We start from the raw sequence: 13,721 nt of genomic DNA, 5'->3' as shown, positions 1-13,721 counted from the left end.
CCTGGCAGAGCCGGAACTGGAGCAGCAGGAAGCCTCTCGAGCAGGCTGTGTCACAAAACCCAGGGGCAGAGCCCACCTCAAGACTGCAGTGGCCGGAGATGGGAACAATCCATACTGAGAACCCTCAGGCCTTTATGGGGCACTTCGTTGCTCGGGAGTAAAACTGCATCATCCCCTGGTCCATTTACTGGTTTTTAGTTGGTAGTGAGTCTGCAGCCACCGGGGGAATGAACAAGAGCTGCTTGGGCGGGCAGCTTCTCTGCTCTGGGCTCCCTAAGCTGTGAGCCTGCAGCCCCAGACGAGCCGCTGGGGAGGTGGGGGTGGGGACTACTGTCCCTGCCAGCCCAGGACACACCTTCCTTTGGGGGACTCCAGGGACATCCATCACGGGTGTGACCAGCCCGGTTTCATGAAAGGCGTGCAATGAACTTGGCCCATGGCTAGGGACGTGGCCCCCTCTTCCCTCTTGCCGCCCACTGATTGGTCTGAGCGTGACTTACACATTGTTACCAAGTTAATGCTGACGATGAGCATTGGCCGCAGCAGGATTGCTAGCTCCCTGCCTGATGCTCAGCGCGGTGGCGGCCATTCTCCCTGGACACCTGTGCTGGTGCCCTTTTCTACTCTCATTTTCATTGCAGCCACACTGGTTGTAAGCCAGAGTCTCTCTGTACTCATGAAATCTCTGGTGCTGTTAAGGCCCATATCCTGTCACTGCCCCCACCCTGGTACATCAGAAGTAGTCTACACCTGAGGTGGGATGTTTAAGAAAAAGACTGAATGTAGTTTTCTTCTAACCCTTATTTCTCACGCTCTTTTCTTCCTATTCCCAAAATCCTTGCATCGCATCTCATTTAGGGAACATCAACAGTCATTTCACCTTCTCTCCTAACGCCGGGTCCAACGTTACAAGCCTGATCCTCGCGACTCGCTTTGACTATGCTAGTGGGCTTGATAAGATCTGGAACTACAAACTACTTGTCTACATAACTGATGACAACTTGCTGTCCGACAGGAAGAGAGCTGCAGCTCTTGTTGAAACAGGCACAGTGACCCTGAGCATTAGTGTCATTCCTCACCCAACCACGACTGTCACCACAACCCCCAGGGTAAGGGTTTTGGGAGATGGACTTCCCAGTTACATCCCTTGTAACTGATGTTGATGGAGCCCCTTGACCTAGGAGAAATGTGGGGTGGACTGAAAAGAGTTGAGGTGTTAGGATGTTGCCAGAAACGCCAACCGTGGGCTGGATCGGAATAGTCACTGGGTGGTAGAAAAAATCTGGGTGAGACCTTGGGCTTATAGAACCACTGACATTTCCTAGTCTGGTAAAGAAGGAGGTACACATATGCACAGACTTGTGATAGATCAGGCATTGCCCATCCAGGGTATGGACATGTTGCTGCCTTCACGAGCCCTTCTCTGCTTGCTCTTAAGAGCCAATACAAGTCCGTGTCCATGAGAGCAGCTAGCTGCCAGATGCTCTGCTCTACTTCTTTTGAAGAGTCACCATTTGTCAGTCTATACCCTACTCCCCACCCACTCCAAAAAGAAATCCATTTATTCAATCTGCAGGTATTGATTTAATACCTATAATATGCCAAGCACTTTGGTGAATAAGCCAGAAATTATCTCTGCTCTCTCATGGAGCTTATAGTATAGGTTAGTGGTTCTCAAGAGTGGTCCCCAGACCAACAGCAGCAGCAGCATCACCTGGAAACTAGTTAGAAAAGCAAATTCTTGAGCCCACCCCGGAACACTAAAGTTATACCTCATCCAGCCATGATCATCACTACGACTTCCAGGGAAGGATGTTGAAACCTGGAGTCCTCACCAAATCCCCAGACCTACTGGATTAGAAACTGTGGTGTGGGACCCAACCATCTGTGTTTTTAACAAGCCTTCCAGGCCATTCTGATTGCACTAAAGTTTTAGAGTCTCTGATCTAGAGGGGGAGACGGATTACAAACAGGTGTGCAAATTAGTAAACTACCTACAGACTGTCATAAACAGTAGGAAGAAAAGCAGCCCCATACTTGGAGTATGCCAGAGGAAAAGGAACCAGAACCTCAGAAAGCCACCTGTGACAGATGGTCAAATCCTGCTTCTCAGAGTCTTACCAAGAGCTGCTTAATATTCCTTTCCTGTGGGCTGGAGTCAATATTACCCCCAATGAATGGAGGCATTAGGTGACTTGAAGGGCTTTCAGTTGTGGTAGGAGCCAGTAGGTGCCCCAAGTAAGGAATTGCCACCTTTCTGCAACTTACAACACAACCCAGCTCTGACATCTCCAACCTGGAAATCTCCATAACTTTTTGTTATCAGTCTCCCTCTCTGGGAAGCAAATGCTGAACTTGAGGTCTCACTGTGATAACAGCCTGCTCAGCTGGCAGCACAGCTGGCAGTGACTGAACACTGAGAAGCTTACAAAGTGTTTAAAAAAAAAGAAACAAAAAACCCCAACTTTCATGGCTCATGCCTTCCCAGTGAGAGACAATAGCTATATTAGTCCCTAGCTTATGCCATGATTTGGCAGGGAAAAAAAGCCAATGGAATTTTTAGCTTTGAGGAAGGAGAAGAAAGAGGATGAAATTAGGCCTAGAGTTGCTCTCCAGTTCCCTACATTTTCTGGGTTTTGGTCTAAGGACATCTGACAAGACTATAAATAAGGTGATGGGTTGAAGAGTGAGAACGATGAGCACACAGATGTCCGACCTTTAGAGCAAGAACAAAAAGCAGGATGAACATTCAACCACCCAACGTGAGAGGGTTCTGATGTCAAAGACTACCAGCCTCCACTCGTCTCCCTCTTCTGTCATTCAAGCCCAGGATCACCTACCGGATCCTGAGGAAGAACGTGTATTCTCCATCGGCCTGGTATGTGCCTTTTGTCATCACTTTGGGCTCCATGCTGCTCCTGGGTCTCCTGGTGTCCCTGATCATCCTATTGGCCAAAGCCATCCACAGACACTGTCCCTGCAAGGCTGGGAAGCACAAGAAACCTCTGTAAGTTGCCAGTGGGCTGGGCCCTTCCCCCATTTCCTTTCGGAGGATACTGCCTCTGGTGATGCCAGGAGAAGGAAAGGGAGACAGTTGGGATTTCTCCACAGGGTAGAGAGGGTGCCTGGAATGAAGAAAGGAAACGGAGCTACCGGGGAGACGTCCCAGCTCCCCTTGTCCTGGTGGACCCCCTTCATCACCTGCCGGGCCAGGAAACTGTTCCTTTGCTTTTCCCTGGCACCTGCCCCATACTTGATGAGTTCTCAATGAAATCAGGGCTTCAGCCTCTTGGTGATCTTGTCCTGGATAAAAGCTCCAGAAACAAGGCCGGTTGTGAGTAGTAGTAGAATATGCCGTGCTGTTATTTGTGGAATATTTAAAGGATAGGATGGAATTAGAAGAAGCATAAAAAGGAATAAGGGAATTAAGCTTTTGGCTCCAGTGACTGAACTGGGCTCTGGTGTGACTAAATAATCATTGTTCTTTTGCGTGTGGCCCTCTCAAGGGCTGTAAACGCAGGCCTGCTTCCTCTCCCTGGGATGCTCACCTGCTCACTTATATGCCTCTTTCGGTGACGCTCTGCAGAGTGTCTTTTATTGGCTAAAGGGAGGTACTAGAGTAAAGTGGAGAAAGCATCAAATTGTTACAAGCTTCCCCAGAGCCAGTTTCTTGAGTCTTAGTAGCTCTTACAGTGAGAACGTGATGGTTCTGAGCCTGGGCTTTGGAGTCAGATAAGGTTGAGGTTCAAATCTTGGGTCTGCCATTTTCTGGGTATATGGCTTTGGGTGACAAGTGACAACCTCTGTGAATCTCAATTTCTTTATTTGAAAACCAAACAATTAAATGAGCAAATGCAAAGGAACCACTTAGCACTGTTCCTGATGTGGAGTAAATGCTTAATACACTATTTTTTTTTTAATCTTGTTGCATGATTTTTCATGGCTGAGTCCCAGTGAGCTTAGGATTCTAGATTCTAAGTTTAGCTCTGTACACCCAAGTATCTTGAGGTATTGGAACTTGAATTTTGGAATTTCTCACCGGCAAAAAGAAGGGGTGATAAGACTCATGTGCCATTTAAAGGTATTTTGAAGATTAACTACTACTGTCAAATAATTTAAAATCTATGGATGAAAGGCTGTATAAAAGTATAAGTATTAGCATAAAGATGTGCATTGCATTTTGCCATATTTATTGGGGGCATTCGTTGCTATTGGCAACCTTGACTTCAAGGTAAGAAATCCTTGAGCATCTGCTGAAATTTAAAAAGGTCTTTTTATTTGGACTATACTCACAAATTGATTTGAGAAAAAAAAACCAGCTCCAAAAGAGTGATGCTTAAGCTTGTAAGGATGGCAGTGCTCTGTAATGGGATTTGGGCAGAAGTTCTTAAAGGAAGTAATCCAATACTGGACACTGCAACTCACATGCAATTTATAGTCAAATGTGCGCCTTGAACCTGGTGGCTTCAGTTACCTTCTACATATTGTTTTCAACGTGGTTGACTTTTAAAAAACTAGCTAGTGATTCAGACTCAGACCTGGCCTCTCTGGCAATTTGTTGTACCATATGGCAACCAATATTTGTCCCATAGCAGAGAATAAAATTAGAGTCACAGAATGAAGGGTCTTAAGAGTCCAGGTGTCCAGCTCTTCACATTACAGGAAGCCAGGGTTTAACTGCTAGTCATCGAACCTTCCCACTGTGGGTCAAATCTTCTGCTCAGATGGTTACTGGGGAGGAAAACCAGGCAGGAAGAATCGCTGGGCCGTCTGATGGGGTCGTCATGCCCTCACTCAGTGTTGTCAGAGAAAATAGGTTCCCTGAAGTTCTCTAAAGCAATAGTTTTCAAACTTATCAAACTCCTAAGCCTCCTTAGTCCCAACCCAGCAGTGATGGAGCAGGGCTGGGAGCCCATTCTGCATTTTAGTCCCCTGCCCTGGTCCCTCTTTCAATCGACCCCTGAATCCCGGGGAACACAGTTGCCCAAAGGCCCCCATGTTGTCACGTGTGTACCAGGGCAGAGTGCTCTCAGGTTAATTCTTGTCCATCCCTTCTCCCCCGATACAGGGTGAAGAAAGTAGGTATGTACGGTGCCGATTACCTTTGTTTGTTGCTGTTATTGTTTTTTGCTTGCTCTGTTGTACTACATAAAAGGGTTCCAACTCGGTGGAGAATCAGGGCACAGTCCTGTGTTGGTGGGTTTTCCGCCACATCATCTGTGGATGGAACGAAACAGAGGTCGGACGTAGCTGGAGGAAGGGGAGGGCAGGGCAGGGTGCATGGGACCGTTGGCCCGCTTGGGTCTCATTCGGTCCTGCCTGTTCCTTACTGAGTCACCTGCAATCAGCTTCACATCAGCACCTAAAGGTCTGCTCCCCACCAAGCGGGTCAGGAATGGAGAATTCTCCGTGAGTTAAACACAGAATCTACTTGCTGCTACACACAGAGGGGGTGACCCCTCCTGAGGACAGCTAGTGCCCTGTATTAGACAGATGCCTCTTTTTAAAGAACAAATGATACTTTATTCTCAGATTGTGATGGATTTGAACATTCTCACATGTTACTTAGGTTAGGGTAGTTAGAAATCGGGGCTGGGTGCAGTCAGATGGGCTGGGAGAGCTGAGTGATTTCAGGGCGTTGGTGAAATGAGCAAGGCCTATCTGAGGAGATATCACCACTGTCTCCAAAGCTGTGGTCTCAGGGAGACTCCAAGCTATGGGGAGAGACAGGACAAAGAACCGGAAAGAGTGTTTTTGAAAAATGATTGTTCTAATCACTCCAGCCATAGGTGTGTGCATCTGACATGCACAAGGGATATCTCAGCAGGGTTAGAAATTTAACTACAGTGGTTATTGATCATATCGAATGAGATAATTCTAAAAAATGAGATTTTTCACAAACTATCTCCCATCCTAGTTACTTTGTAAAAAGGGCATAAGGAATGGACGCAAAGAATCCTCAGATGAGAAACAAAGGTAGCAACCCCCTCTTCCTGTTTTACCTATAAAGCCATTTAAAACCTAGTTTCCAGTAATGACAATAAGCTGGAAAAAGAATTAAAAATTTTTAATGGTGTATTATGAGAGTGTGTGTGTTTCTGAGAAGGTGGAAGGAGGTCAACAAACATGTCTAGAGACAGAAAATTCTTTGCTATGCCTGCAATACTAAGCTCAAATCCTGCTTAAGAGAGATCTCTTTGTAGGGGTAAAATTTTAAGGTCAATTTAGTGTCCAAGAAGCTTAACTCTTGTCTGTCCTCTTGCCTGCAGAAATGAAGAACACAAAGAGAGAGGCGGCGGTGGTGAGGCTGGCTGGCCCCGGGGGCGCCGGGTTGGGGAGGGGCTCTGGTCTCCCCCCGGCCGTCTTGCCACAGTCCCACGGGGGTGTTTATCATTCAGGGAGATGCTTGTATCTGGCCACTGGAGCAGACTGCTGTGTGACGAGCTCCTGATAGAATTTGTTCCCTCCACTGAACCTGTCTGCTGCTATATTTGCAGAAGAACTGGATTTCATAAATATTGAATAGTGGTGTTTATTATCTACACTAGTTCTCCGGGAGAGTGAGTTAGGGGGAGAGGAGCTTAAAGACCAGAACTGGTGCTTCAGCCTTCAATGGGATTTACTTTTGCTTTGCTTTTCCACACCTTGAGGGAAAAGTGATAGAAAAAGAGCACAGTGGGAGACTGAGGCTGGCTCTGCCCTCTCGGCCATATGACCTTGACCTCAGGGACTCCCTCGGCCTCTTTAAGCTTTAGATTCCTCACCTGTGGAACGGGAGTGAGAACAGCTGCCCTGAGATAACAGGTGGGGAAATACTGGGAAAATTATGAAGAGTCATGTAAATGCAAAGTGTCACAGGACAGCTGGGGAGTTACCTCCTCACGTGACCTCCTGAGTTTTCTTTCACTGAACCTGATCCACCCACTGGAAGTGACGGAACTTGAAGGTGACCCCCTCCCAGGTCTCCCCTAACCCCTAATAATAGGACTTTGTTATGATCTAAGATCCATGAATTTGGGAAATGACAGGCAGGACGCGGACGAAGTATCGCTTCAGGCCAGTCTCCTAAGTGCTTATAAGCACTGGTCTGCAAACAGGAGGAAGGGGTGATCTCCTGTCTCCTGGGTCTTATTATTGCCTAAGGCAAGTACCCTTGACGATGCCACTCAGAGACTGAGACATATGTAGAGTTAAATTCGTCGATTAAATAAATCAATCCCCCTGGCCGTAAAAAGTGCAGCTTCTGAGTTGATCAAGTGGAGGAAAGCTGTACATCTCGATTCCTTCTGTTTTCACAGAGGGGAGCTGTGGGCAAGTGAGTAGGTAACGGCTTATGTGATGCAAACGGGGGTCAAAGGCCCATTAAACTCCCAACACCGTCCTCGTGAGTGTGCTGAAGAACGGCGTCGTTGGAGGGCACCGTGTGAGGGAAGGGGGTGTTTCCAGGGGGCAGAGGTCAGGTCCTGGAGGGCGGCACAGAGTACAGGTCAGGAGAAAGAATAAGGTGGGGAACACCAGGCTTAGGTGAGGCAGGCCAGGCCCGGAGGCAGCGCTGCATTGGCCTAGGCTGACTCATCTGTGCCTGCTCTGCACGTAACATCTGCCTGGCAGATCCCGCGTAGGTGATGTCGATCTTGGCCAGTGCTGCATGGCATTTCTGCTCTTCCTTCTGTGCAGCTTAGATGGCGTTTACTCAGGATGCTTTCCTACCCCCCAAGTCTGCATTAAATGTCCTTTTCCCACCCCTGTTCCCCCACGCCCCCGTAGCATCCTATATTCCCCCATCACAGGCTTTATCACAGTAAACTGCAGTGCCTCTTTGTCAATGGCCCCTGCTTGATGGCAAGCTTTGGGCGGGCGGTAACCAGCCCTGCCTTGTTCACCGATGTGTCCCGAGCATCTAGCACAGTGCCTACTGAATAAATAAATGTCAGGAAGGTCCTGGGTAAGGAACCTGGGCTGTAAGGAAGAGCAGCCTCTCCTGGGGGGAGGAGTGTAGGGCTGTGCTTGAAGCCGTCTCTTTCTTTTCCTTAGGAAACAATCCAGATCAACACTGTCTTTGATGGAGAAGCCGCAGACCCAGGTAATTAAGTGGCAGTGTCGTCCGTAAGGGCACTGATCATATTCCAGGCTGGTGGAGTCATGAAGGACCATATCCCACGTCCTGCTCTTCACTCAGTCTGCCAGTGCGTTTGGTTGTCGGGCCTACACAGTGCTGATACTTCCAGGCGGCACCGCAACGTGAGATCGGCTCAAAACAGAGCTGGCTTGTAGACACTCAAGCACATGATCACGTGTGAGGCCTCAGCAGGTTTCCACCTAAAGGGTCCCACTCAAGGGCCACGCCTCTGTCCAGCCTCCCTCCCTGAATCACAGGCCAGTTCAGGGAATTGGTGAATTCAGTAACCCACTGTGTCTTCTGCTCACTGGGACTCAACCTCCCCCCACCTGCCTCATCCTTTCTGAATGCTTCTAAACACCATCCTATTGGTAATGAGAGATATGGAGAAATGGCAAGCTTGGCTTCTTTTTTTCCTCGATCAGGGCCAAGAATTCCTTCTTGGACAGCAAGATGAACATAAGGTAAAGCTGGCCTCCAGAGCTCTCATCACCCCCATGAAATCAGCTCCAAATTTAGCTCCTTTACACACATCCCTTCACTTACAAAGGCTCAATTATAGACGTGAATAAAGGGAAGGAAACCAAATTCGGGAGGCAAGTGCGTTGGCTCCCTGCCACCCTCACATGCGAACGGCTCCGCTTGGTCCTCCTCAGAGGGAGGATGGCTCCTCTCCAGGACAGGCTGCCGCTGCTGCTGGAATTAAATTTCCCTCTATTATTAGGTACTTGTTACCATAATGTGCCCACATTAGCATAAGTGCTGGTGGGATCCTCTGCCTGAGAGGCCACTCATGCTGTAGGGAAACAGCAGGAGCAGGGGCACGCCGGAAACTAGATCTTCTGGGGCAAAAGCCAGGGAGGACCGAGGCTGTTCTGCGTCTGTGTGTTTGCGAGAAGGAAAAAGGAAGCGATGAGCCAACTGGACTAATGTGAACAAACATCAATTAGCGTCTGCAGGCTCCGACACAATAAAAATGGCTCCCTTGCATCATCTCAACTGGGGCCAGATTTGTGTGTCTGTGTCTGCAAATCTCTGCTAACATAACATAGATAAAAATCAAAGTCTTTCCCTCCTTCCTTGGTGAACTCCTGTTTATATCAGGGATTCAGGGGATCTTTTTAAACAAACAAATCAGAATGTAATGGGTCACCCCATGAGAAACTGAGCCTAACTTATCTGAAGCTCATGTTGAGTTCAAGACTTCTGTGGCCTCTCATCTTGCCATTGAGGTGACCTTGAGACTCTCCTAAACCTTTCTTTCCAGGGAAGCGTGAGATTTGCTACCTGTGTGGTCACAGCCACACAGCTCAGCTCGTGGAAAGGGCAGGCAGGTGAAGATTGTGTTCTTCACAAGCCTGCTTTCAATCTTTCTAGCTGCTTCATCTTTCCCTGGGGGCGAGAAGAGAGCAGGGTGGAGATGGGGGAGCAGAGAAGCATTTGGATTCCTTTGTTTATACATTGGTGGTGTAATTTTTTTCCCTAGTTACTGGGGCAATATATGAATTCAACACAAAAACTGGAGCCAGAAAGTGGAAAGATCCCTTAACCCAAATGCCAAAACGGAAGGAGTCCAGCCCTCAGGGAGCTGCTCCAAGAAGACCTGTCACTGGGGAAGGGACCGGGCCACTAAGGAGCACCCACAAGGAAGGAGATGGGCTGAGAAACAAAGCACAGGCCAAGAATACAGTCCCACGGTCCAGGAACCAGGACAGCAAGCCAAGCACCCCAAAGAACAGAAACTCAGCCCTTATGGGTGGGGGGTCCCCCAAACCACACCCAGAAAAGTGAACAGTGTCTGGCTGCCTGGCCCACAGCACAGCACAGGGCGGGAGCTTGACTGTCTGGGACGCTGCCTCACCCTACATTCTTCGAGGGCAGGGTCGGGGTGGAGGGCTGAAAATGTGGAGTATCCAGGGTCCCAGGTGGAATGTTTGACAGACTTTAAAATGAAGGCCTTTCATCTCAGAGTTGCCTTTTTCTGAGACAGCCCAGGAGAGATTTTGCCCTGGCCTCAGTACCTCTGATCAGCTGGACTGTAACTGGTGGGTGTGGACTTGTGTTTCTTCTTCACATTGACCTCTAGGAAGCTCTGTTCCGTTCGCCCCTAGGAAGTGCACGAGACCTCCTGCCTAAATTCTGAGGACTACCCTCCCACCTGGTTTCACCTTATTTTCCTGCCTTTATTTCAGCGTCACCCAGATTTCTTCACTTATAAATACAGTTCAACACCGTATACCATTGTAAGTCACATCTAATCTTTTTCAAAAGAGGCAGAGCATGGGAAAAAAAAGGATGAATAATGAGTTGTTCACCTGGGAAGAAGAAAACACACTAAATACCTTTAATTCTTTTTCATTAAGGTAAAACTGATGATGCAATAAAGCGCACAGATCGAAGGCATTCAGCTCAGTACCATGTAGACTCTTCCCTGACGCAACTAATATTTGGGTCTTTATTGTCACAGATTACTTTTGCCTTTTTGAAATTTCCTATAAATGGAAAAAGAGCTCCCCATTTCTTTTGTATCTGGCTCCTTTGGCTGCGCACCATATCTGTGAGATTCACCCAGCTGTACTGTGAACCAGTCATGCAGGGCTCTTCACTGTGTCTCTTATCCCACTGAGGGAATCTACCACATGTCATTTATCCATTCCACACTTGGGTAGCTGCTCCAAGTTTTTTACTATTATAAGGTATAGCACTGTGTACTTCCTTGTACATGTCTTTCCATAGCATAAACACGTGTTTCTTCTGAGCCTCCTCCTAGGAGTGGGATTGCAAGAGCCATTGCTGGAATCTGCTGAGAATTCTGAAGTTGATGGCTCCAACTTATACTTTCAACGATGGAGAGTTCTGACTGCTTTACTCCCTTGTCAACACTTGGTGTTGTCGGTCCTTTTCATTTTAGCCATCCTGGTGAAAATTCCTCTTGAACTAAAATCACTGTTTTTCTCAAAGCTAAAACAACACCAGCCCTACAACCTACCTGCCCGGCTCCTTCTCTACCTTCTGTGATTGGTGGAGGGGGAAACCACAGGACTCAGAGCAGAGACACAGTGGGAAGCTCTAGCCATTCATACAGCTGGGACTTTCACCTGTGGCCACAAGCAGTGACCTGAAAATAAATCTCTCTGCAATGCAACAGGAAATGGAAATTTTCAGTGCGTGCCTGGTGAAGGCCGAGCAACCCTCACCTTTGCTCCATGTCCTGCTTCCCAGCTGCTGGGCCCCTAGTCCAGTAACCAGAAGAAAGGACTAGATGAGAGTCTACTGGAGCAGCACCCCGTTTCCCAGTTGGAGAGCCAGATGAGAACTCTCCAGGCCCAGGATGGCCTGTAGAGGGCAGGCAGGATCCATCCTGCAAATGCAGAACTTCGGAAGGAGGAGCTGCCCGTTTATTGTGTGCCCCTGCGTCCGTGTGACTTCTCAAGAAAAAGAAACATTTTTAAAATGCCCTGTCCTGGCCTAGAGCAAGCACAATTTATTAATAAGGCTTGGTTGCCAGGGAACTCCCTTGAATAGGTTTAAATTTTGCAAAGAAGGCAGAGCTGCTCATTTGTGGAGGTTAAAGTGGGTGAAGTGGCTGACTACCCATTTAAGACTCTGCAAGTCTGTGGAGCCCCGGGTAAAAGACCTTCCTCAGAAGCTCTCAGCCTCAATGCAAGTAAAATGAGGCTCCGAGAAGGCTGAAGAGGGTGCCTGATAACTGTTTATGAGCGCATTAAGGATGATTAAAAGGAGGGCGGTGAGCAGCTGTTATCCCTTCTCTGGTGATGACAGGGCAGGAGGGGATCATGCTTCTCGGCCAGAAGAAGAGATTTAAGTTAGGCACAGGGAGGGACTTCCCAAAGGCTGGGGTCTGTTTGAAGAGTCAGTTCTTTCCCTGGTGATGGGCAGGAAGAGCTGATTATCTTCCAAGCCCCAAGATGTGAACCTCGAGGAACCCAAGACATGGGTCAGGAGTGGTACCAGGAAGCTTCGAAACCACCTTTTCTTTTTGCATATTTGACTATTTGATCAGGGGAAATCAGAAATCTCAGGTCCAGGGCTGAGGCCATTTGGTTTCTAACATTTACCAGGTTTCAAAAATAAATTATCTGAATAAAATCAAGTCAGGGACCATTGGGGACCTTGTAAAAGTTTTCTCACATTTCTCTCCCAAGGCCTTAATCATATGAATTTACTGTAGCTAATGCTGAGTCATTAAAAAGTAAAGCAAAGATGTTCAGGGATCAGGACACGGAGGGGTCCACTGTTGAGGGATGTGGAACCCCGTGGTGAATTCTTTTTTTTTGTTCACTTTTTTTTTTTTTTTTTTTGCGGTACGCGGGCCTCTTACTGCTGTGGCCTCTCCCGTTGCGGAGCACACGCTCCGGACGCGCAGGCTCAGCGGCCATGGCTCACGCACCCAGCCGCTCCGCAGCATGTGGGATCTTCCCGGACTGGGGCACGAACCCGTGTCCCCTGCATCGGCAGGTGGACTCTCAACCACTGCGCCACCAGGGAAGCCCCCGTTGTGAATTCTTAAGGTTGAGCTTTCCCTGTGCTCAGCAGGAAGCCAGGTCCGCATCGCTGTCCGCCTGTGTTAAAAGCATGTGTGGCTCATGAGCAGAAACCGGGCAATGATGCTTTTGCTCCATAGAGCCCTTGCTCACGTCTGTAGATCTACCGTTTGCCTTTTTATGTAATGTGTTTTGTAATGGCTGAGAAAATTAAAGCAACCAAGTGAGTGAATCTAGAAAATGATGGCTATTGAAACGTGGCATTTCTCATTTCAAACTTAGTGTGTTTATACCTCCCATTCATTCAGTAAGTACTTATGGAGTGACTACTGTGTGCCAGGTGCTGACTCATTAGTAAACACAGCAGCCCCAGGACCCTGCCCTTGAGGAGCTTACATTCTGTCTGCCGCAGCTGAAGGCGGCCTGCTGATACACATCCCCAAAGATTCTATTTCCACTTCCATCCTGGCCTCTGTTTCTTGGTTCCCTGAGTGTTCTATCTGAAAGATAAATTAACCCAAGTCTGGAATTTCCTTTCTGGAAGAAGATATTTCAGAAACACTTAAATATTGTTTAAAACTTAATGGGGAGGCTTTATCAGAAAATAGTTGAGGGGTCTTCCCTGGCGGACCAGTGGTTAAGGCTCTGCATTTCCACTGTAGGGGGCACAAGCTCAATCCCTGGTCAGGGAACTAAGATCCCACATGTGCACAGCATGGCCAAAAAAAAAAAAAAAAAAGGAAAGAAAATAGTTGAGATGCCCAAGGAGGGGCCCCAGCCTTGGGTTATCTGACCAGCGTATGGCTTATAACCTCCGGATGGCAGCTCTGAGCAGGTGTGACTTCCTTGTGTGGAGGATGGGAGTATCCTGAGGCCAGTGAGACCTTTGATCTGGAGCCCAGGGAAAAGGTCAGACATAGGATGGGATGGAGAATCGGGGGGAGACCCAGATCACTGAGACCCTACTATGTGTCACCTGTATTGGGGGTGAGATGGGGCTCCTGCTCTAAGGAATAATCCCACTGAGAAGGTAACCAGCTCTTTGAAAAGACCACAGCCACGCCCCAGGCACTGCATGAGAAGTAAATGAGTTTCAT

The 13,721-nt window shown here is 48.1% G+C and overlaps 1 protein-coding gene across 1 annotated transcript in view; it reads left to right on the top strand.

Moving 5' to 3' along the window:
* CDHR3 (cadherin related family member 3) overlaps window positions 1-3,136 on the top strand; it is a 47,769-nt gene extending 44,633 nt beyond the window's left edge. Inside the window, exons 13-14 of the mRNA XM_067747634.1 lie at window positions 859-1,109; window positions 2,826-3,136. Of these exons, the coding sequence (XP_067603735.1) occupies window positions 859-1,109; window positions 2,826-3,011 (437 nt within the window). The 3' untranslated portion in view covers window positions 3,012-3,136. The remainder of the gene's footprint in view (window positions 1-858; window positions 1,110-2,825) is intronic.
* Window positions 3,137-13,721: the final 10,585 nt, after the last annotated feature.

This window comes from Pseudorca crassidens, chromosome 8 (genome assembly GCF_039906515.1).
Source record: "Pseudorca crassidens isolate mPseCra1 chromosome 8, mPseCra1.hap1, whole genome shotgun sequence".
NCBI lineage: Eukaryota > Metazoa > Chordata > Mammalia > Artiodactyla > Delphinidae > Pseudorca > Pseudorca crassidens.
Note: the sequence above shows the minus strand (reverse complement) of the source record. Positions and strands in the feature narration are given on the sequence as shown.